At 33.5% G+C, this 17,197-nt stretch overlaps 1 protein-coding gene across 1 annotated transcript; it reads left to right on the top strand.

Moving 5' to 3' along the window:
• Nucleotides 1-9,447: 9,447 nt before the first annotated feature.
• Nucleotides 9,448-16,089, top strand: LOC118807310. The gene is made up of 4 exons (XM_036569303.1): nt 9,448-9,573; nt 13,894-14,241; nt 14,527-14,619; nt 15,343-16,089. Exons 1-4 carry the CDS (start codon nt 9,528-9,530, stop codon nt 15,522-15,524), a joined length of 669 nt encoding a protein of 222 aa, XP_036425196.1. The 5' UTR covers nt 9,448-9,527; the 3' UTR covers nt 15,525-16,089.
• The last annotated feature ends 1,108 nt before the right edge of the window (nt 16,090-17,197 follow it).

The following is a 17,197-nucleotide window of genomic DNA, read 5'->3' as shown; positions in this document are numbered from 1 at the left end:
TTACTGTTCCTTTAATGTCATTTTAATATGTAAATGTTATTAATGTCATGGTGATGTAATAACATGTATCAGTCAGTTTTGTTTTGAACTTATAGGGAAGTAAATATTACAGTGGTTACATTTATATGCAGAGGGTCCTGTGAATCCCACTGTGTTCTATCTGGGAGCAGCTTTAGGGATCTGTGTGATCTGCGCTCAAGCCATTTGAAACTGCAGGGGTGAGTGTAGCTTATTCTGTTATATACATCAGAAACATGTTGATCAGATTACTGACAAACTCTGTTTTTCTGCAGTTATTGGATTTTTAAATGCATGTAAACACACTCAGCATAATCTTTCTTTATTCCATCATAGTGAAAGATCATGATTCGGTGGTGGGGAACAAACCCAGTCAGGTACTACATGTTCTCTCATTCACACTGACACTGTTTAACTCCCATAGAGTTCTCTAATCTTCAGCCTTTAATATTTCATATTCATCTCTACAGGACTCTGCTGCTGTGGAGCTGAATTATGCAGCCAAAAGCCTGAGAATGAAGAGTGGATGCTCTGGAGACAGTGTTTACTCTGAAGTCAGATCATTCTCAGTTACTGACCCCAACAATCACTGACTCACTGCACTCTCTTCCCTTGTAGCAGCAGAAGTGAAGTTTGTGGATATTTTCTGTTACTGTCAGCTTTGTAATCTGTATCTGTTTACTTGTGTTTGTGCTGATTTCAGTCAGGATCTACAATCATGTGCTTCACTTTGCTCTGTGCTCAAAACTGCATGACTAAAAAAAAACAGTCCAGTTTGGTATGAAGTGTCAGTTCTCTGAAGGAGCCGAGCGAGAACAGTTTTAGAGTGTGTGGTTACTCACACGTCTCACGTGTGGCAAATGTGCTTATGAGCTCAGATGGTGTCTGATATTGTGTTGATGGAAATGTAGAAGACGTGTTTCAGATAGTAGTGAGAATTTCCATATCACTCTTCAGACCTTTAGAGATTGTGGCTGACGCTTTAAACTGTAGTTTATGATATTCGAAGTACACCCATTTAAAATCTGTATATCACTGTTGTTGGAAGAAAACCTTGTATCTCTAAAATGGTAACTTTACAGTAGAAGGCGAAAGACATACTTTACTTTCAATGTAGGTCAGTGGAACCAGACTATTTTCCAAGTCATTTTTTGGACCATTCCTTTCGATCCATTCATCATGAAACTTACACATAATGTAAAGGGCAATAGGCATTTTAAAATCATGTCAAAAATTGAAAAATGACAAAAATGGAGATACAATTTTTTTTTTTTTCTGACAGCAGCGTATATATATATATATATATATATATATATATATATATATATATATATATATATGCATGTAATTGTTTTTTATTACGTGTTGTGCTTCTCCATCTTGAGGCCATGTTTATATTCTATACATGCAATGAGGTGTATGAAGTGTAAATGTTTGAAATGTGTCTTTAAAATAATTGCAATAAAATATTCTGAAGTGGAAAGTTGATGTCTACTTAAAAGATTTACTTTCAACTTTTTTACATATTTCTGCTGAATTAATGTCGGTGAGTATCACCAAACATGATAAGTATTTCCTATACAGCATATCTTTATTCATTTTCATTAAAAATCAGACTGTAAATTAATTTCTACAGATTATTATTTCAACACTAAATTTGACTCAATATGGTACTGGACTCTTTACATGGTCACCCTGGATTTATCATTTATAAAATGATAACTGGTGATGTTTTGTTAATGTTAATATCTCATATATTCAGGCAATTGAATTTCTCCAACAGAACCAAAATAAATGTTCAAAATAAACAGATCAGGTCTTGAAACCAGAAACCAACATCCAACATTATTGCTAATAATACTGACATAGATGGAGCCAATAGGAACATTGTTGTGGCCAAACAGATCAAGCAGACAGAAAGAACCATGTGACTTTTACCAGCCAATGAGGTTCAGTATAAGACCCCAGCGAACTCATACAGTTTGAAGCTTTACTCAGTTACACTCTTGCCTTCATATTTGCCTTCAAGTTTCAAGTTACAGCTGTTGTTTTTCTGATGATGGATCCAGCTGTGATTATCATCTTACTTCTCTACAAGATGTGTAAGTTTCATAAAGTTACCCACAGAAATTCTGTTTATATTTAGTCTTGTCAATTACGCTTGATTTCTGTTTCATCATTTTTTTCTTATTGACTGAAATTTGGTTGAATATATTGAACTTTGTTTTACAGATTCTGCTCAAGCTGTGGGAAATTCTGAGCAATTGGTCGTCTCAGCTGAGCCCGGTAAAACAGTCACTCTCAACTGCACACCTGTAAATGACTCAAATGTAAATGTTAGGAGGTGGTACAAACAAAGGCTGCGGCATGCTCCAGTAGAAGTGGGATCACAGTTTAAAGATAAGAAATCAAAGATTTCAGCTTCTTTTGACCAATCAAGATTTAAAATGAACAGAACTGCGAGTGGGATATCTCTCAGTATTGAACGTGTCACTAAAGAAGATCAAGGAGTGTACTTCTGTGCAGCGGCTGGAGAGAAAACAATGAGCTTTTCTAATGCTACAGTCTTAACTGTCACAGGTAATTTAAATAATTAATTGTTTTCAGTGTTTTTAACATGTAAGATCTATTTATTTCTTAAAATCAATTATGTGAAGCCATTCTGAGTTCTGTGTTGTTGCTACTGACCTTAATAATATCAATTCTAGTGTAAAAGTGATACTTAGTTTTTAATACCCATTAGATGTCACTGTCACACTTTAGATGCATACTGGACACAGTGCTGTTTCACTGTTTTACTTTTATTATAATGTCATCATTTTGATATATCAGTGTTATTCTACCACTGTATATATTACATTTTCCAGGGCAGTCAATCATATCAGTGCTCCCAACTCCAGTACGGGGGTCAGTTTCTCCCGGAGAGTCGGTCACTGGGAATGGAGCAGCAGTAGAACTGAGTAAATTCTGCATTGTACAACTAGTCACTTGTGTATATATGTTAATATTTTATCTGTTTATTTACTGTTGCCATCAATTAGAACATTTCAATGTAACTCAGTTTTTGAGATGTTAACAAAGTCAATCAGAGTGGATTGATATAAAATGGTAAATGGTAAAGAAAAGTGCTGACTCAGAATTCTTTGCAGTGGTGATAATAAGAACCAGGGGTTGTGATAGCTGTGCAAAATTTAATTCAAAACATATATTTTTAGGTGGGGTGGGTGGTTGTGCATGTTTTCTTATAACACCCTGCAAGTATTTCTCTAGCATTATGTGGATTCAGTCAAAAACAATGTTTAAAACAAATAAATAGATAAATAAAAACAAAAAACAACAACAAAACACAAAAACTAAATTCATGTTTTCAGTGTTTTAGAGATGTTAAAGTCTTCGGATTTCTGGTTCCTTTCACCACCACTATGAACAATTCTGACTCAGTATTGTTTCTTAACAGTGCACTATTTCACAGCAAACTACTTTGTATTGTCTTGTTTAATTATCCATAAAAAAAAATAAATAAATGGGGAATGGCATTCTTCTTTATTTAGACAAAAACCAGTTTGCTAAACAGTAATAAAATGAACATGATATAAAAGTCCAGCTTAACAAGATTAGATGGAGAATGGATTTTAAGGATTGAACTTTTGTATTCCTGTAGTCAGTATGTTTATAATTCCTGTCTTCCAGAAGCTCCTGTAGATCCTATATGTCCTGGAGGTCCTGTAGATCCTGTAATGCTGACTCTGGCAGTTTTCTCAGCAGTGTGTGTGGCTGTAATCTGCGCTCAAGCCATTTTAATTCACAAACTGAGGAAATCTAAACACGGCGCTGGTGGTAAGTGTTCATTATGAGATGAAGCTGAATATTTTGATAGAAAATGCTGATAATACTAATATGTTTAGTCTCATTAAACTGTATCTGGAAGTGATTGTGAAGTTTTATCTCCTCTACAGAGAAAGTTCAGGAGGGGGCTGTGAATGAAAGGACCACCAGACAGGTACTCTTTATGCACTTATTCTTTAAACTATGTTTTCCACTAAAGATTTTGTGCGGTTTGAATTTCAACCAGAGACAAGTCTGTTTTTTTATGGTTTCTGATTCACAACTGAACATGCAAATTACTCTGTAGAGCTCTTTTTTAGTTCATGTACATAATAAAATGTACAGATAACTCCATTCAGTCATCAGTTAAGAAAAAGGAGAAGACAAACATAAAACATCAATATGAAGAAAAGTCTTTGTTTAATAATCTGTATTCCAACCTACAGTACCTACAGATAATTATAATGTATAGATCCATTTACAATATAAATTCATCATTTTGTTGTTTTTTGGAACAGAGGAGCACAGCATCATCAGCAGAGCAGAGCCTTTAACTGTCGGCAAAACTTTATTTGTTCAGTTAAACACTTCTTAATAGTTTATTCACTCTGCATTAAGTTTTGTTCATTATGACCTAAAACGCATTATTAGTTGTAATAACGAAAATCACACATAAGACAGTCATATGTAAAAGTTTGGAGATGCCTGAGCAAATTATTATATAATTACTATACAAAGTTTTAACCTATTGAGAAAAGATCAAACAAACAAACAAACAAAAAAATAAAATAAAATATGTCATTTGTCATAACGTTTTATGTTTTAGGTTTAATTTTTATTTTATTTTTTTGTTTTGAAATTAAGCAAATAAACAGTAATTGTGCATTAAAGGTGCAGGTGTGTGTTCTCTGTAGAAGATGTGTTCTTTTAAAATTACTTAGAAAATCAATAAAACATGTCTTTCGACCAGGGGCGCCCAAACTTTGCAACCAATTGTACTTTGTTATGCAAATTATTGGGCGTGAATTATCACCTAAATTCACATCATATTAATGGTTAATTTTGTTCCTTTTGGCTCAAAGCAGAGTGAGGCGATTTTTGGAGTTCATTATTTTGGAGCTAGTAAGTGTTTAATAATCACTAGTACATCAAAATGTGTTCCATATTCTAAAGAGCAGCTTATTTTTTTTATTGATTAGAGGCTAAAAAGCACTAACCAAGCTTCAATGAGTCAGTTTGTGTCTCATATTCTAAAGCAAATGTAATTTCATAGATTTTTGGTAACCAAAAAGTATTTACGGTAAATTTCAGCCTATTTTAACAACCAAATTTAAATTAATTAAACATGCTTTTTTTTAAATTAAATAACATAAAATTAAATTATCATTAAAATATGACTCAAATTGACGTTGTTTTAGCTCGTTTTAATTCTTTATTTAATTCTTTTTAGCTGTAATGGATTCAAACTTGAACTACACTGTCAGAAAAAGGGTAGTAAACTGTCACTGGAGCAGTACACCTGTTGTCACTGGGGTCCACAACTGGACCTTAAAACCACTTCTACCATTAAGGGTACATTTATATTGTTTGTACCTTGATGAAAGAAAAATGTCCCTGCACAGAACCTTTATTTCTAACAGTGTACAGGCAAAAATATTTGTGAATTTTGGTAAAAAATAATTTATTTTGCATGGAATTAGAGCGTTTACTGTGTGTTATTACATCTAATGAATATATATATATATATATATATATATATATATAATTCCATTATACGTGATTTTCACAAAACAGACTTCCAGTTTTGTACTAAAACAGGTTACAATGAACAATGATTGATACATGGATGTCTAATTTGAGTTTATTAAACACACGAGACCTTAATGAATACCCAAACAGTAGTTCCTTACAATAAACTGCAGTCTTGCTCAAGAGCACAATAAGAGGTTCACAGTCTGTCCTGTATTCAAAACATGTTTACTTTAATATTTATTTTCAGTTCATTGCTGGAGAATACTAAATTAATATTCTAAATGATTTTAAATGGATTGCAATAGTCAGTGAATAAAGACAAACATTCTATAGCAAACTCAGGCTTTTTAATATTCATCAGGCAACTTAAAGTAGATCAACAAATACTGTCATGTATTAGTAACAGTGTTTTTTCTGCAAAAAAAATGCCTTTTTCTACTAGATCATGTATATTTTTCAGTAGATGAGGATGATATGATTATTCTTACAGGAACAGAACACTGAGAACCTGCATTACGCTGCCATCCACATCAAAGAGAAGAAACCAAAAGGTGCGAGAGTGAAGAGAGAGCAGCCTGAAGACATTGTGTACTCTCAAGTGAGAAGCTCCAAAGCTGCTGCTCAGCGCTCACATCGCTAGTTTCCTAAGATGATCATGAGTGAAGATTTGGACCTTTTCATGCCTCAAATGAGCTCCAGTCTTTTATCTGTAACTGTTTATTTCTTGTTAGGTGAGAGTTCTGCTGACTGAAATGAAGTCTTGGTTCTCTGAAGGACGATGTGAGAACTCAGCTTTAGAGTGTGTGATCACTGTGATCAAACAGACTGATGGTGTCTGAAATTCAGCTCCATTCATAGCAGTGTAGCAACATTTTGAGATCGGCCAGCAAACTATGGCTGAAATAATGCTTGACCGATCACAGTAGTGTGCAAAAGTTTGGGCACACCTGGTTAAAAGACATGTATTGTTGATTTTCTTAGTGAACATAAGTTACACTTCCTCTACAGAGAACACACTTCTGCACATATTAATCTGCAACTACTCTTAAAAGTTTTTTCCCCACTTTGTTCAACTCAGCAAATGAATAGGAATTTTAATTAAAGAGGGTTGTTCAAACTTCTGCACATGACTATAAAACTTTGTTAGATATTTAGTTTCAGACAAGTATGACCAATTAGTCAGTTTCTTTAATTGAATAGGGTTTTTTTTTTCTTTACGAGAACTTAAGATTAAACAAAGCATCAAATTTGTTTAATTCTTATCTTTAATGTTCATAACTATAAGAGATCCTGCTGATTTTAGATTGAGAGCCATTGTATTTTCTATAAATAAGACTTTAAAATACAATTATGCCATAAATACCATAAGAACATATACTAACAATTACTGTTATTATTACTTATTAGTTACTATGTGAATGATGTGTAATATTAGTGAAAACCATATGATGTCAATGTGAGAGTAAAAAAGATAAATCATATAATCACTCCTCCTTCTGTAAAAATGTATCATACAATATCTATACATTAATCACAGTTGATCACAGATTATAGCCTCTTTGATATTCATGCCACGTTTTAATTAATTCAACTATGTGCTGTTTTTCTTCAGGACAGATTTCAGCTGTTTCGTTTGGGCATTAAAGGATATTTATAAAACCAGTTCCAAAAGTTTTAGGACAGTAGGTAAAATGCAGAAAACAGAAAGTGGTTTATGAAAGTACTCATGTCAATACTTTGACCTGTATTTGAAAGAAAACAGTATAAAGACCAGTTTTTTTTTATATTTGTTTCTTATCCACTTCATTGTTTTTGTAAATATACAGCCTTTCTGAATGTTTCTATATCCAGTTTTACATAATTGGAAAACTCAATTGCATTTGTAACATGTCCAAAAAAGTTGGGACAGGATCAGTTTAAGACAAGAAACATGATTAAATGTTCAAAAACATTTTTTTATTATTATTATTTGTTTTTTTTTGTTTTTTTTTTTTGTTTTGTTTGTTTGTTTTTGCTGACGTAATCATGCATGGGTACAAAAGAAGCATCGAAGAAAAGTCTAGATCTGTGTGAGTGAGGATAGTCGAGGCTCACCACGTTAATAAAAAATACATCAGTTAAACATTGTAAAAACATTGTTCCTCTGTGAGTGATTGTGAAGATTTAATTTTTAATATCATAAAATTTTATATCATCAAAAGATTCAGAGAATCTGGAAAAATCTCTGTGTGTAAAGGGAAAAGCAAAATACTACAATTGAAGGCCTGTGACCTTTGACCCTTATGACAAGACTGCATTAAACATGTTTCTATGATAACCACAGGGGCTCAGGAATACTTTGACAAACCATTATCAATAAGCACAACCTGTCACTGCATTGACTAATACAAGACCCTATTATTCACAGAGGAAGTCATCTGACAGTAACACACAGAAAAGGCACTGACTTCTCTGAGCTCCTCTGAAACGGACAGATTGTTACCAGTGTAAAGTTGAAAACTCAGTGTCTGTCATAGTGCTAATATTGGGGTATTAGTGAGTAACTTTTTCATCTGTTAAAGCACCATTAATGCTGTCTTAGTTTACAACAATATATGCTGCCTCCTAGACAGCATCTTTGGACATCCATGCTTATTTCACACCTATGTCATGCTTATTTCATGTGTAATCCGAAAGGGGTGCTAGACAGACCTTCCTGCAATCCAGACCTGTGTCCCATTGAAAATATGTGAGGCATAATTAAGCTCAAATTATGATAACAAAGGCCCCGTATGCTTAGACAGCTGAAGACTTGTATAACAGGAGAAAGGCCTAAAATTCCACTTTCAAAACTGGATCAGTTTATGTCTTCAGTCCCCACATGATTATTAGGTGTTGGAAAGGAAAGGTGATGTAACACAGTGGTAAACATGCTACTGTTCCAACTTGTATTGGAATGTGTTGGGAACGAGTGGATATTTACAAGATAAAAGAACAAAAAATCAAGTTCATTAGGTAAAACATAAAATATTGTTTTTTGTACGATTTTAAATTCAATAATTTTCATTAGCATTTCACATGTTGTCCCAAAATTTTGGAATTGGGTTATTGGCACTCTCTATTCAATTTTTCACTTAAAAATAAAATGTAATAAAATATGTAATTAGATTAAATAAATAAAGCTTAGCTTTTCAGATGTATCAAACTACAGTTCTTTGAACATTACTGAACATGCACTTAACACACAGTTTTCCTATTTTTATTCAACATTTTTAAACAAGTGGGCTATAATTTTAAATGCTTTTGTTGAACGAAGACCTGTGATTACCAGTAAGAGGCAGTGTGAGCACTGGCTGTGCTCTGGGTATCTACTGTGGTTTCATCATTTTTTCCTTTCAGAACATAGTGAATATAAGCCTTCTGCCTGATTTCATTTAACTCAGTTTTACAGCAACATTGTCTGTCATACAAGACTTGGTCATTCTAAAATACGTATCTCAGTATCCTAGATATAATTCTGTGTCTACTAAAAAGTTCCTAATAACGACTGAAAGTATTCTCTCCTGTCACTATTGTGGACAATAATATATATATATATATATTTATATATATATATATATATATATATAATTGCTTATTAAACAACAGATCAGGTCTTGAAACCTTTCCAAGGAAATGTAGTGGCTTTCTTACATTCGCCTGTTTTTCTACAGTGGCTATTAAACTTTCAGTCAAAATTATTGCTAATAATACTGACATTGATGGAGCCAATAGGAACATTGTTGTGGCCAAACAGATCAAGTCAAGCAGACAGAAAGAACCATGTGACTTTTACCATCCAATGGGGTTCAGTACAAGACCACAGTAAGCTCATACAGTTTGAAGCTTTACTCAGTTACACTCTTGCCTTCATATTTGCCTTCAAGTTTCAAGTTACAGCTGTTGTTTTTCTGATGATGGATCCAGCTGTGATTATCATCTTACTTCTCTACAAGATGTGTAAGTTTCATAAAGTTACCCATAGAAATTATGGTAACACTTTATATTAAGGGTCGCTAATCAATCATTAAATATATAATAATCCACTATTAGTTTCCCATTATTTAGTTATTAGTTAACTCTTCATTAAGCATTAGCTATTACTTAGTAATTGATTAAGCACTTATCAATTAGTAATTAAGTACACTGTTAGTTGATAAGTTAGTTTGTCGTTAGTTTGTGGCTTACTTACTCATTATCTGTGTGCTAATTGCTGCTTATTACATTGTTAATTAACTAATAAGTGTTTTTCTTCATATAAAGAAGTAATGTGATAACTTACTAGCACTTATGTGTTAATCCTGCTAATTATCTGTTAATTAACTTTCCATCACCTCCATATATTCATTTGCTTCACTTTTCTCACTTTGGTTCTTGTTCATTAAAGATGCTTATGGTCACATCTGACCGTAAGATGAGCGCACACAAATTCATGGACCGTTTTGTTATTGATCACATTCATCTTGGCATATCTGTACTCATATCCGGTAGGAGTGCATGCAAATTTGGGCATAAATGCTGGATATGTGGCTAATTAACCAAAACTATTATCAACATAATCTGTAATTGCAAAAATAAGAAAAACAATAGAAAATTTCAATAATACTAATTTGTGTGCATGACAGTCCAGTACAAAAGTGGATGTACTTACTTTACATGCACATTGATATAAACAAGTGCTGCAACTATTTCATGTTCCATTACATTGTGCTTTTGTTGTCATACACTGCAATAATACAGCGTTTATTTTAGGGAATTAATTACACTAAACAATCACTCTATTATGCTAACAACACTGAGTGTTTAGTTTTATTTCACATTTTATTTTTTCCAGTTGTTTTCATTTTAATACTATTAAGTTTGGTCAGCAGGGGAGGAGTCCACTCACTGCTGGACATCAAACTCCACCCACGAGCACGGCCATTAGTTTCCATGCCAAACACTGCCGTTTTATTGGCTGGCTACTGAAACATCTGCATGAATTAGGGTGTGCTTCATGTAAATGATATGTAAATGAGGTGCTGGTAGGCTGGTTTCATGCACTGAAGCTGATTTATCATTCATGCTCAAATCTCCACTTGTTTCCACATCGTACAAAATTGTTATGAATCAGACGCAGAGCAGTTCATACCTTATAAAAGTCTTTTTTTTACGTAACTTTGATGATTAATGGCCATTAGATCTTTACATTTTGACCATTAATTACTTCTTAAATTCCACTTAATCAACCATTCATTGCTTCTTAAATTCCTATTACTTAATCATTAATTACTTCTTAAATTCCTCTTACTTAACCATTAATTACTGCTTTTGTGTCCCTCCAAGTAGTGACAACACAAAATCAGTAATTAATGGTTAAGTAAGAGGAATTTAAGAAGTAATTAATGGTCAAAATGTAAAGATCTAATGGGCATTTTGTCATGATAGTGCACAAAAACTAACATATGTCTGTTGTAGCTCAGTATTTGAGCATTATAGTTCACTGCTAATGCTTAATCCAGACGTAATCGCGACTCTTTGTGAAAAGGGCCCATTGCCATTAGATCTTTACATTTTGACCATTAATTACTTCTCAAATTTCTCTTACTTAACCATTAATTACTGCTTTTGTGTCCCTCCAAGTAAAGTGACAACACAAAATCAGTAATTAATGGTTAAGTAAGGAATTTAAGAAGTAATTAATGGTCAAAATGTAAAGATCTAATGGCCATGGGCCCTTTTCACAAAGAGTCACGATTATGTCCGGATTAAGCATTAGCAGTGAACTATAATGCTCAAAAACTGAGCTACAACAGACATATGTTAGTTTTCGTGCACTATCATGACAAAAAGTGAGAACAGGAAGTGAATGGAAGCACTGATTTAACTTTAAACACAGCTGAAATGCTTTGTGTGGTGTAGCTGCTCACATCAAGCAGTGTCTCTGTAGTTGTACAACATGCCAGCAATTTCTGTAATATTTTTGTTTTCAAAAGAAACTGAAGTTCTTCTGTGTAGTATGAATTTGGTAGACGTTGTTTAGCTGTAGCTAGCTAGCAACGCTAGAAGCCATTTCTAACTGTAGCTGTATTTCCAAAATAAGGAAGCTAGTTAGCTTTCATCAGCTGCTGCCACCAGCCGGCTAACGTGGAGCAGGTTCTGTGACACATTTAGCTACATGATGGCAGTGACTTCTGACATAAACACAAACAAAAACTTTTATATGTAAAATCTATTTTACAGACCTCGTTTAAACTGTATTAGCTTACGGTAGGCTAGCAGGCTACAGTGGCTAATTAGCTAGCCTACCGTTAGCAGTTTGAAGAGCACCAGCTTCGTATGAGTAGCAAACTTTAAAGCTAAGTTAGCTCTAACATTAGCTATGTTAGCGATCTGCCAAACAGCATTATTCTTATAGTTTCATGGTAATTTTTGAAGCAGCACTTCAGAAAACATCCACCTTTCACTGCTCAGTCAAAAACGAGACTCGTAGCTGAAAATAACATCTGAAAAAGCTGCTTCATGTTAGCCGGGCTAGTTTGGTTAGCAGTAGCTTCTAGCCAGTATAGTTAGCTTAATATAAACACAGTCTATAACATTCATGCTACATATAAAAGCTCTTCTTTCTTTTGAAATCAGAATATTACCGAATCGCTGACGTGTTGTACAAAGACACAGAGGCTGCTTGATGTGATACAGCTGCAGCAGAACTGCAGTAAAAACAACATACAGCATCTCAGCTCTGTTTACAGTTAAAGCAGAGCTTCCGTCCACTTACTTTCACTGTTTGACACAACCGTGCAGGAAAACTAAAATACAGCTGTTGTAGCTCAGTGTTTGAGCGTTACAGTTCACTAGTAAACATTCTGACATCGCCTCTGCAGTAGCTATATGGAAAGGAAGTGAGTTTTACTCTGCTAATGCTTAAACCGGAAGTAATCACGAATCTTGTGAAAAGGGCCCATTAATCATCAAAGTTACATAAAAAAGAACACCTTTTTTTTGCCTTTTATAAGGTATGAACTGCTCTGCGTCTGATTCATAACAATTTTGTACGATGTGGAAACAAGTGGAGATTTGAGCATAAATGATAAATCAGCTTCAGTGCATGAAACCAGCCTACCAGCACCTCATTTACATATCATTTACATGAAGCACACCCTAATTCATGCAGATGTTTCAGTAGCCAGCCAATAAAACGGCAGTGTCTGGCATGGAAGCTAATGGCCGAGCTCGTGGGTGGAGTTTGATGTCCAGCAGTGAGTGCACTCCTCCCCTGCTGACCGAACTTAATAGTATTAAAATGAAAACAACTGGAAAAAATAAAATGTAAAATAAAACAAAATACTCAGTGTTGTTATCATAGTAGAGTGACTGTTTAGTGTAATTAATTCCCTAAAATAAATGCTGTATTATTGCAGTGTATGACCGAAGCTGTGTTTGTGAGTCAGTAGTATGAAACAAAAGCACAGTGTAATGTGTCTTTAAATGGAACATGAAATAGTTGCAGCACTTGTTTATATCAATGTGCATGTAAAGTAAGTACATCCACTTTTGTACTGGACTGTCATGCACACAAATTAGTATTATTGAAATTTTCTATTGTTGTTCTTATTTTTGCAGTTACAGATTATGTTGATAATAGTTTTGGTTAATTAGCCACATATCCAGCATTTATGCCCAAATTTACATGCACTCCTACCAGATATGAGTACAGATATGCCAAGATGAACGTGATGAATAACAAAACCGGCCATGAATTTGTGTGCGCTCATCTTACGGTCAGATGTGACCATAAGCATCTTTAATGAACAAGAACCAAAGTGAGAAAAGTGATGCAACTGAATATATGGAGGTGATGGAAAGTTAATTAACAGATAATTAGCGGGATTAACATATAAGTGCTAGTAAGTTGTCACGTTACTTCTTTATATGAAGAAAAATACTTATTAGTTAATTAACAATGTAATAAGCAGCAATTAGCACACAGATAATGAGTAAGTAAGCCACAAACTAACGACAAACTAACTTATCAACTAACAGTGTACTTAATTACTAATTGATAAGTGCTTAATCAATTACTAAGTAATAGCTAATGCTTAATGAAGAGTTAACTAATAACTAAATAATGGGAAAGTAATAGTTGATTATTATATATTTAATGATTGATTAGCGACCCTTAATGTAGTGTTACCAAAATTCTTTTTATATTTAGTCTTGTCAATTACGCTTGATTTGAGTTTCATCATTTTTTTCTTATTGACTGAACTTTGCTTGAATATATTGAACTTTGTTTTACAGATTCTGCTCAAGCTGTGAGAAATTCTGAGCTGTTGGTCGTCTCAGCTGAGCCCGGTAAAACGGTCACTCTCAACTGCACACCTGTAGATGACTCAAATGCAAATATTAGGATGTGGTACAAACAAAGGCTGCGGCATGCTCCAGTGGAAGTGGGATCACAGTTTAAAGATAAGAAATCAAGGATTTCAGCTTCTTTCGACCAATCAAGATTTAAAATGAACAGAATTGCGAGTGGCACTTCTGTCAGTATTGAACGTGTCACTAAAGAAGATGAAGGAGTGTACTTCTGTGCAACGCCTGGAGAGACAACAATTAACTTTTCTAATGCTACATTCTTATCTGTCACAGGTAATATAAATAATTTATTGCTTTCAGTGTTCTTAACATGTAAGATCTATTTATTTCTTAAAATCAATTATGTGAAGCCATTCTGAAATGTGTTGTTACTGCTGACCTTAATAATATCAATTCTAGTGCAAAAGTGATGCTTAGTTTTTAATACCCATTAGATGTCACTGTCACACTTTAGATGCATAATGGACACAGTGCCATTTCACTGTTTTACTTTTATTATAATGTCATCATACTGATATATCAGTGTTATTCTACCACTGTATATATTACATTTTCCAGGGCAGTCAATCATATCAGTGCTCCAAACTACAGTACAGGGGTCAGTTTCTCCCGGAGAGTCGGTCACTGGGAATGGAACAGCAGTAGAACTGAGTAAATTTTGCATTGTACAACTAGTCACTTGTGTATATATGTTAATATGTTATCTGTTTATTTACTGTTGCCATCAATTAGAACATTTCAATGTAACTCAGTTTTTGAGATGTTAACAAAGTCAATCAGAGTGGATTGATATAAAATGGTAAATTGTAAAGAAAAGTGCTGACTCAGAATTCTTTGCAGTGGTGATAATAAGAACCAGGGGTTGTGAGAGCTGTGCAAAATTTAATTCAAAAACATATATTTTTGGGTGGGGTGGGGGTTGTGCATCTTTTCTTATAACACCCTGCAAGTATTTCTCTAGCATTACGTGGATTCACTCAAAAACAATGTTTAAATACAAATAAATAGATAAATAAAAACAAAAACAACAACAAAACACAAAAACTAATTCATGTTTTCTGTGTTTTAGAGAAGTTAAAGGCTTCAGATTTCTGGTTCCTTTCACCACCACTATGAACAACTCTGACTCAGTATTGTTTCTCAACAATGCACCATTTCACAGCAAACTACTTTGTATTGTCTTGTTTAATTATCCAAAAAAACTGGGAAAAAAATATGGCATTCTTCTTTATTTGGACAAAAACCAGTTTGCTAAACAGTAATAAAATGAACGTGATATAAAAGTCCAGCTTAACAAGATTAGATGGCGAATGGATTTTGAGGCTTGAACTTTGTATTCCTGTATTCAGTATGTTTATAATTCCTGTCTTACAGAAGCTCCTGTAGATCCCGTTGATCCTGTAGGTCCTGTAGGTCCTGTAGATCCTGTAGATCCTGTAATGCTGACTCTGGCAGTTTTCTCAGCAGTGTGTGTGGCTGTAATCTGCGCTGAAGCCATTTTAATTCACAAACTGAGGAAATCTAAACACTGCGCTGGTGGTAAGTGTTCATTATGAGATGAAGCTGAATATTTTGATAGAAAGAAAATAGAAAATGGTGATAATACTAATAAGTTTAGCCTCATTAAACTGTATCTGGAAGTGATTGTGAAGTTTTATCTCCTCTACAGAGAAAGTTCAGGAGGGGGCTGTGAATGAGAGGACCACCAGACAGGTACTCTTTATGCACTTATTCTTTAAACTACATTTTCCACTAAAGATTTGGTGGTTCGAATTTCAGCCAGAGACAAATCTGTTTTTTTCTGGTTTCTGATTCACAACTGAACATGCAAATTACTCTGTAGAGCTCTTTTTTAGTTCATGTACATAATAAAATGTACAGATAACTCCATTCAGTCATCAGTTAAGAAAAAGGAGAAGAGAAACATAAAACATCAATATAAAGAAAATTCTTTGTTTAATAATCTGTATTCCAACCTACAGTACATACAGATAATTATAATTTTTAGATCCATTTACAATATAAATTTATCATTTTGCTCATAATCTCAGAGCAGCACAGCATCATCAGCAGAGCAGAGCCTTTAACTGTCGGCAAAACTTTATTTTAATATATACAAATGCCGGGTTTATTAAATTCTTGTTCTTTGTTCAGTTAAACACTTCTAAATAGTTTATTCACTCTGCATTAAGTTTTGTTCATTATGACCTAAAATGCATTATTAGTTGTAATAATGAAAAAAAAATCACACATAATAGAGTCATATGTAAATGTTTGGAGACCCCTGAGCAAATTATTATATAATTATTATACAAAGATTTTGTTCATTTTCTTTTAACCTATTGAGAAAAAAACAAATGATCAAACAAACAAACAAACAAAAAAATTAAAACATATAATTTGTCATAACGTTTTATGTTTTAGGTTTGATTTTAATTTTGAGTTCATTATTTTGGAGCTAGTAAGTGTTTAATTATCACTAATACATCCATATTCCATATTCTAAAGAGCAGCTTACTTTTTGTTGATTAGAGGCTAAGAAGCACTAACCAAGCTGCAATGAGTCGGTTTGTGTCTCATATTCTAAAGCAAATGTAATTTCATAGATTTTTGGTAACCAAAAAATATTTATTTAATTTAATTAAATATCATAAAATTAAAATATCTATCTATCTATATATATATATATATATATAATATATATATTTATGACTCAAATTGACTTATTGAAAACTTCTTTAGGTTGTTTTAGCTCTTTTTAATGCTTTATTGAACTCTTTTTAGCTGTAATGGATTCAAGCTTGAACTATACTGTCAGAAAAAAAGGTAGTAAACTGTCACTGGAGCAGTATGCCTCTTCTCACTGGGGTGGTACTTTCAGTACCTTTAGCCAGGGAACACATTGTATTGACTCCACACATCCCGTCTCGTCTCCAGACCTTTATTTTTACTGTTCTGTTTTAAAACATTAGGTCATGAAAAGGTACAAATACATACTTTTCACCTGGGAAAAACTTATTTAAGGTCCACAACTGGACCTTAAAACCATTGTTCTACCGTTAAGGGTACATTTATATTGTTTGTGCTTTGATGAAAGAAAAATGGGTAACACTTTATTTGAAGGGTGTCTACATAACACATTCATATCACCTTACATAAACACTTCATAACATGTTCATGAATGCTTAAATCAACATTTGTAAACTATACTGTATATTGTAGCTAACTA

This window comes from Colossoma macropomum, unplaced genomic scaffold, assembly GCF_904425465.1.
Source record: "Colossoma macropomum unplaced genomic scaffold, Colossoma_macropomum, whole genome shotgun sequence".
Taxonomy (NCBI): domain Eukaryota; kingdom Metazoa; phylum Chordata; class Actinopteri; order Characiformes; family Serrasalmidae; genus Colossoma; species Colossoma macropomum.
The sequence above is the reverse complement of the archived record's forward strand: the minus strand, read 5'-3'. Positions and strand labels throughout refer to the sequence as shown.

Coding starts and splice junctions, on each gene's coding strand:
- LOC118807310 (XM_036569303.1), top strand. CDS start 9,528: ATGATGGATCCAGCTGTGATTATCATCTTACTTCTCTACAAGATGT. Junction 14,242..14,526: donor TACATTCTTATCTGTCACAG/GTAATATAAATA, acceptor TACATTTTCCAG/GGCAGTCAATCATATCAGTG. Junction 14,620..15,342: donor TGGAACAGCAGTAGAACTGA/GTAAATTTTGCA, acceptor CCTGTCTTACAG/AAGCTCCTGTAGATCCCGTT.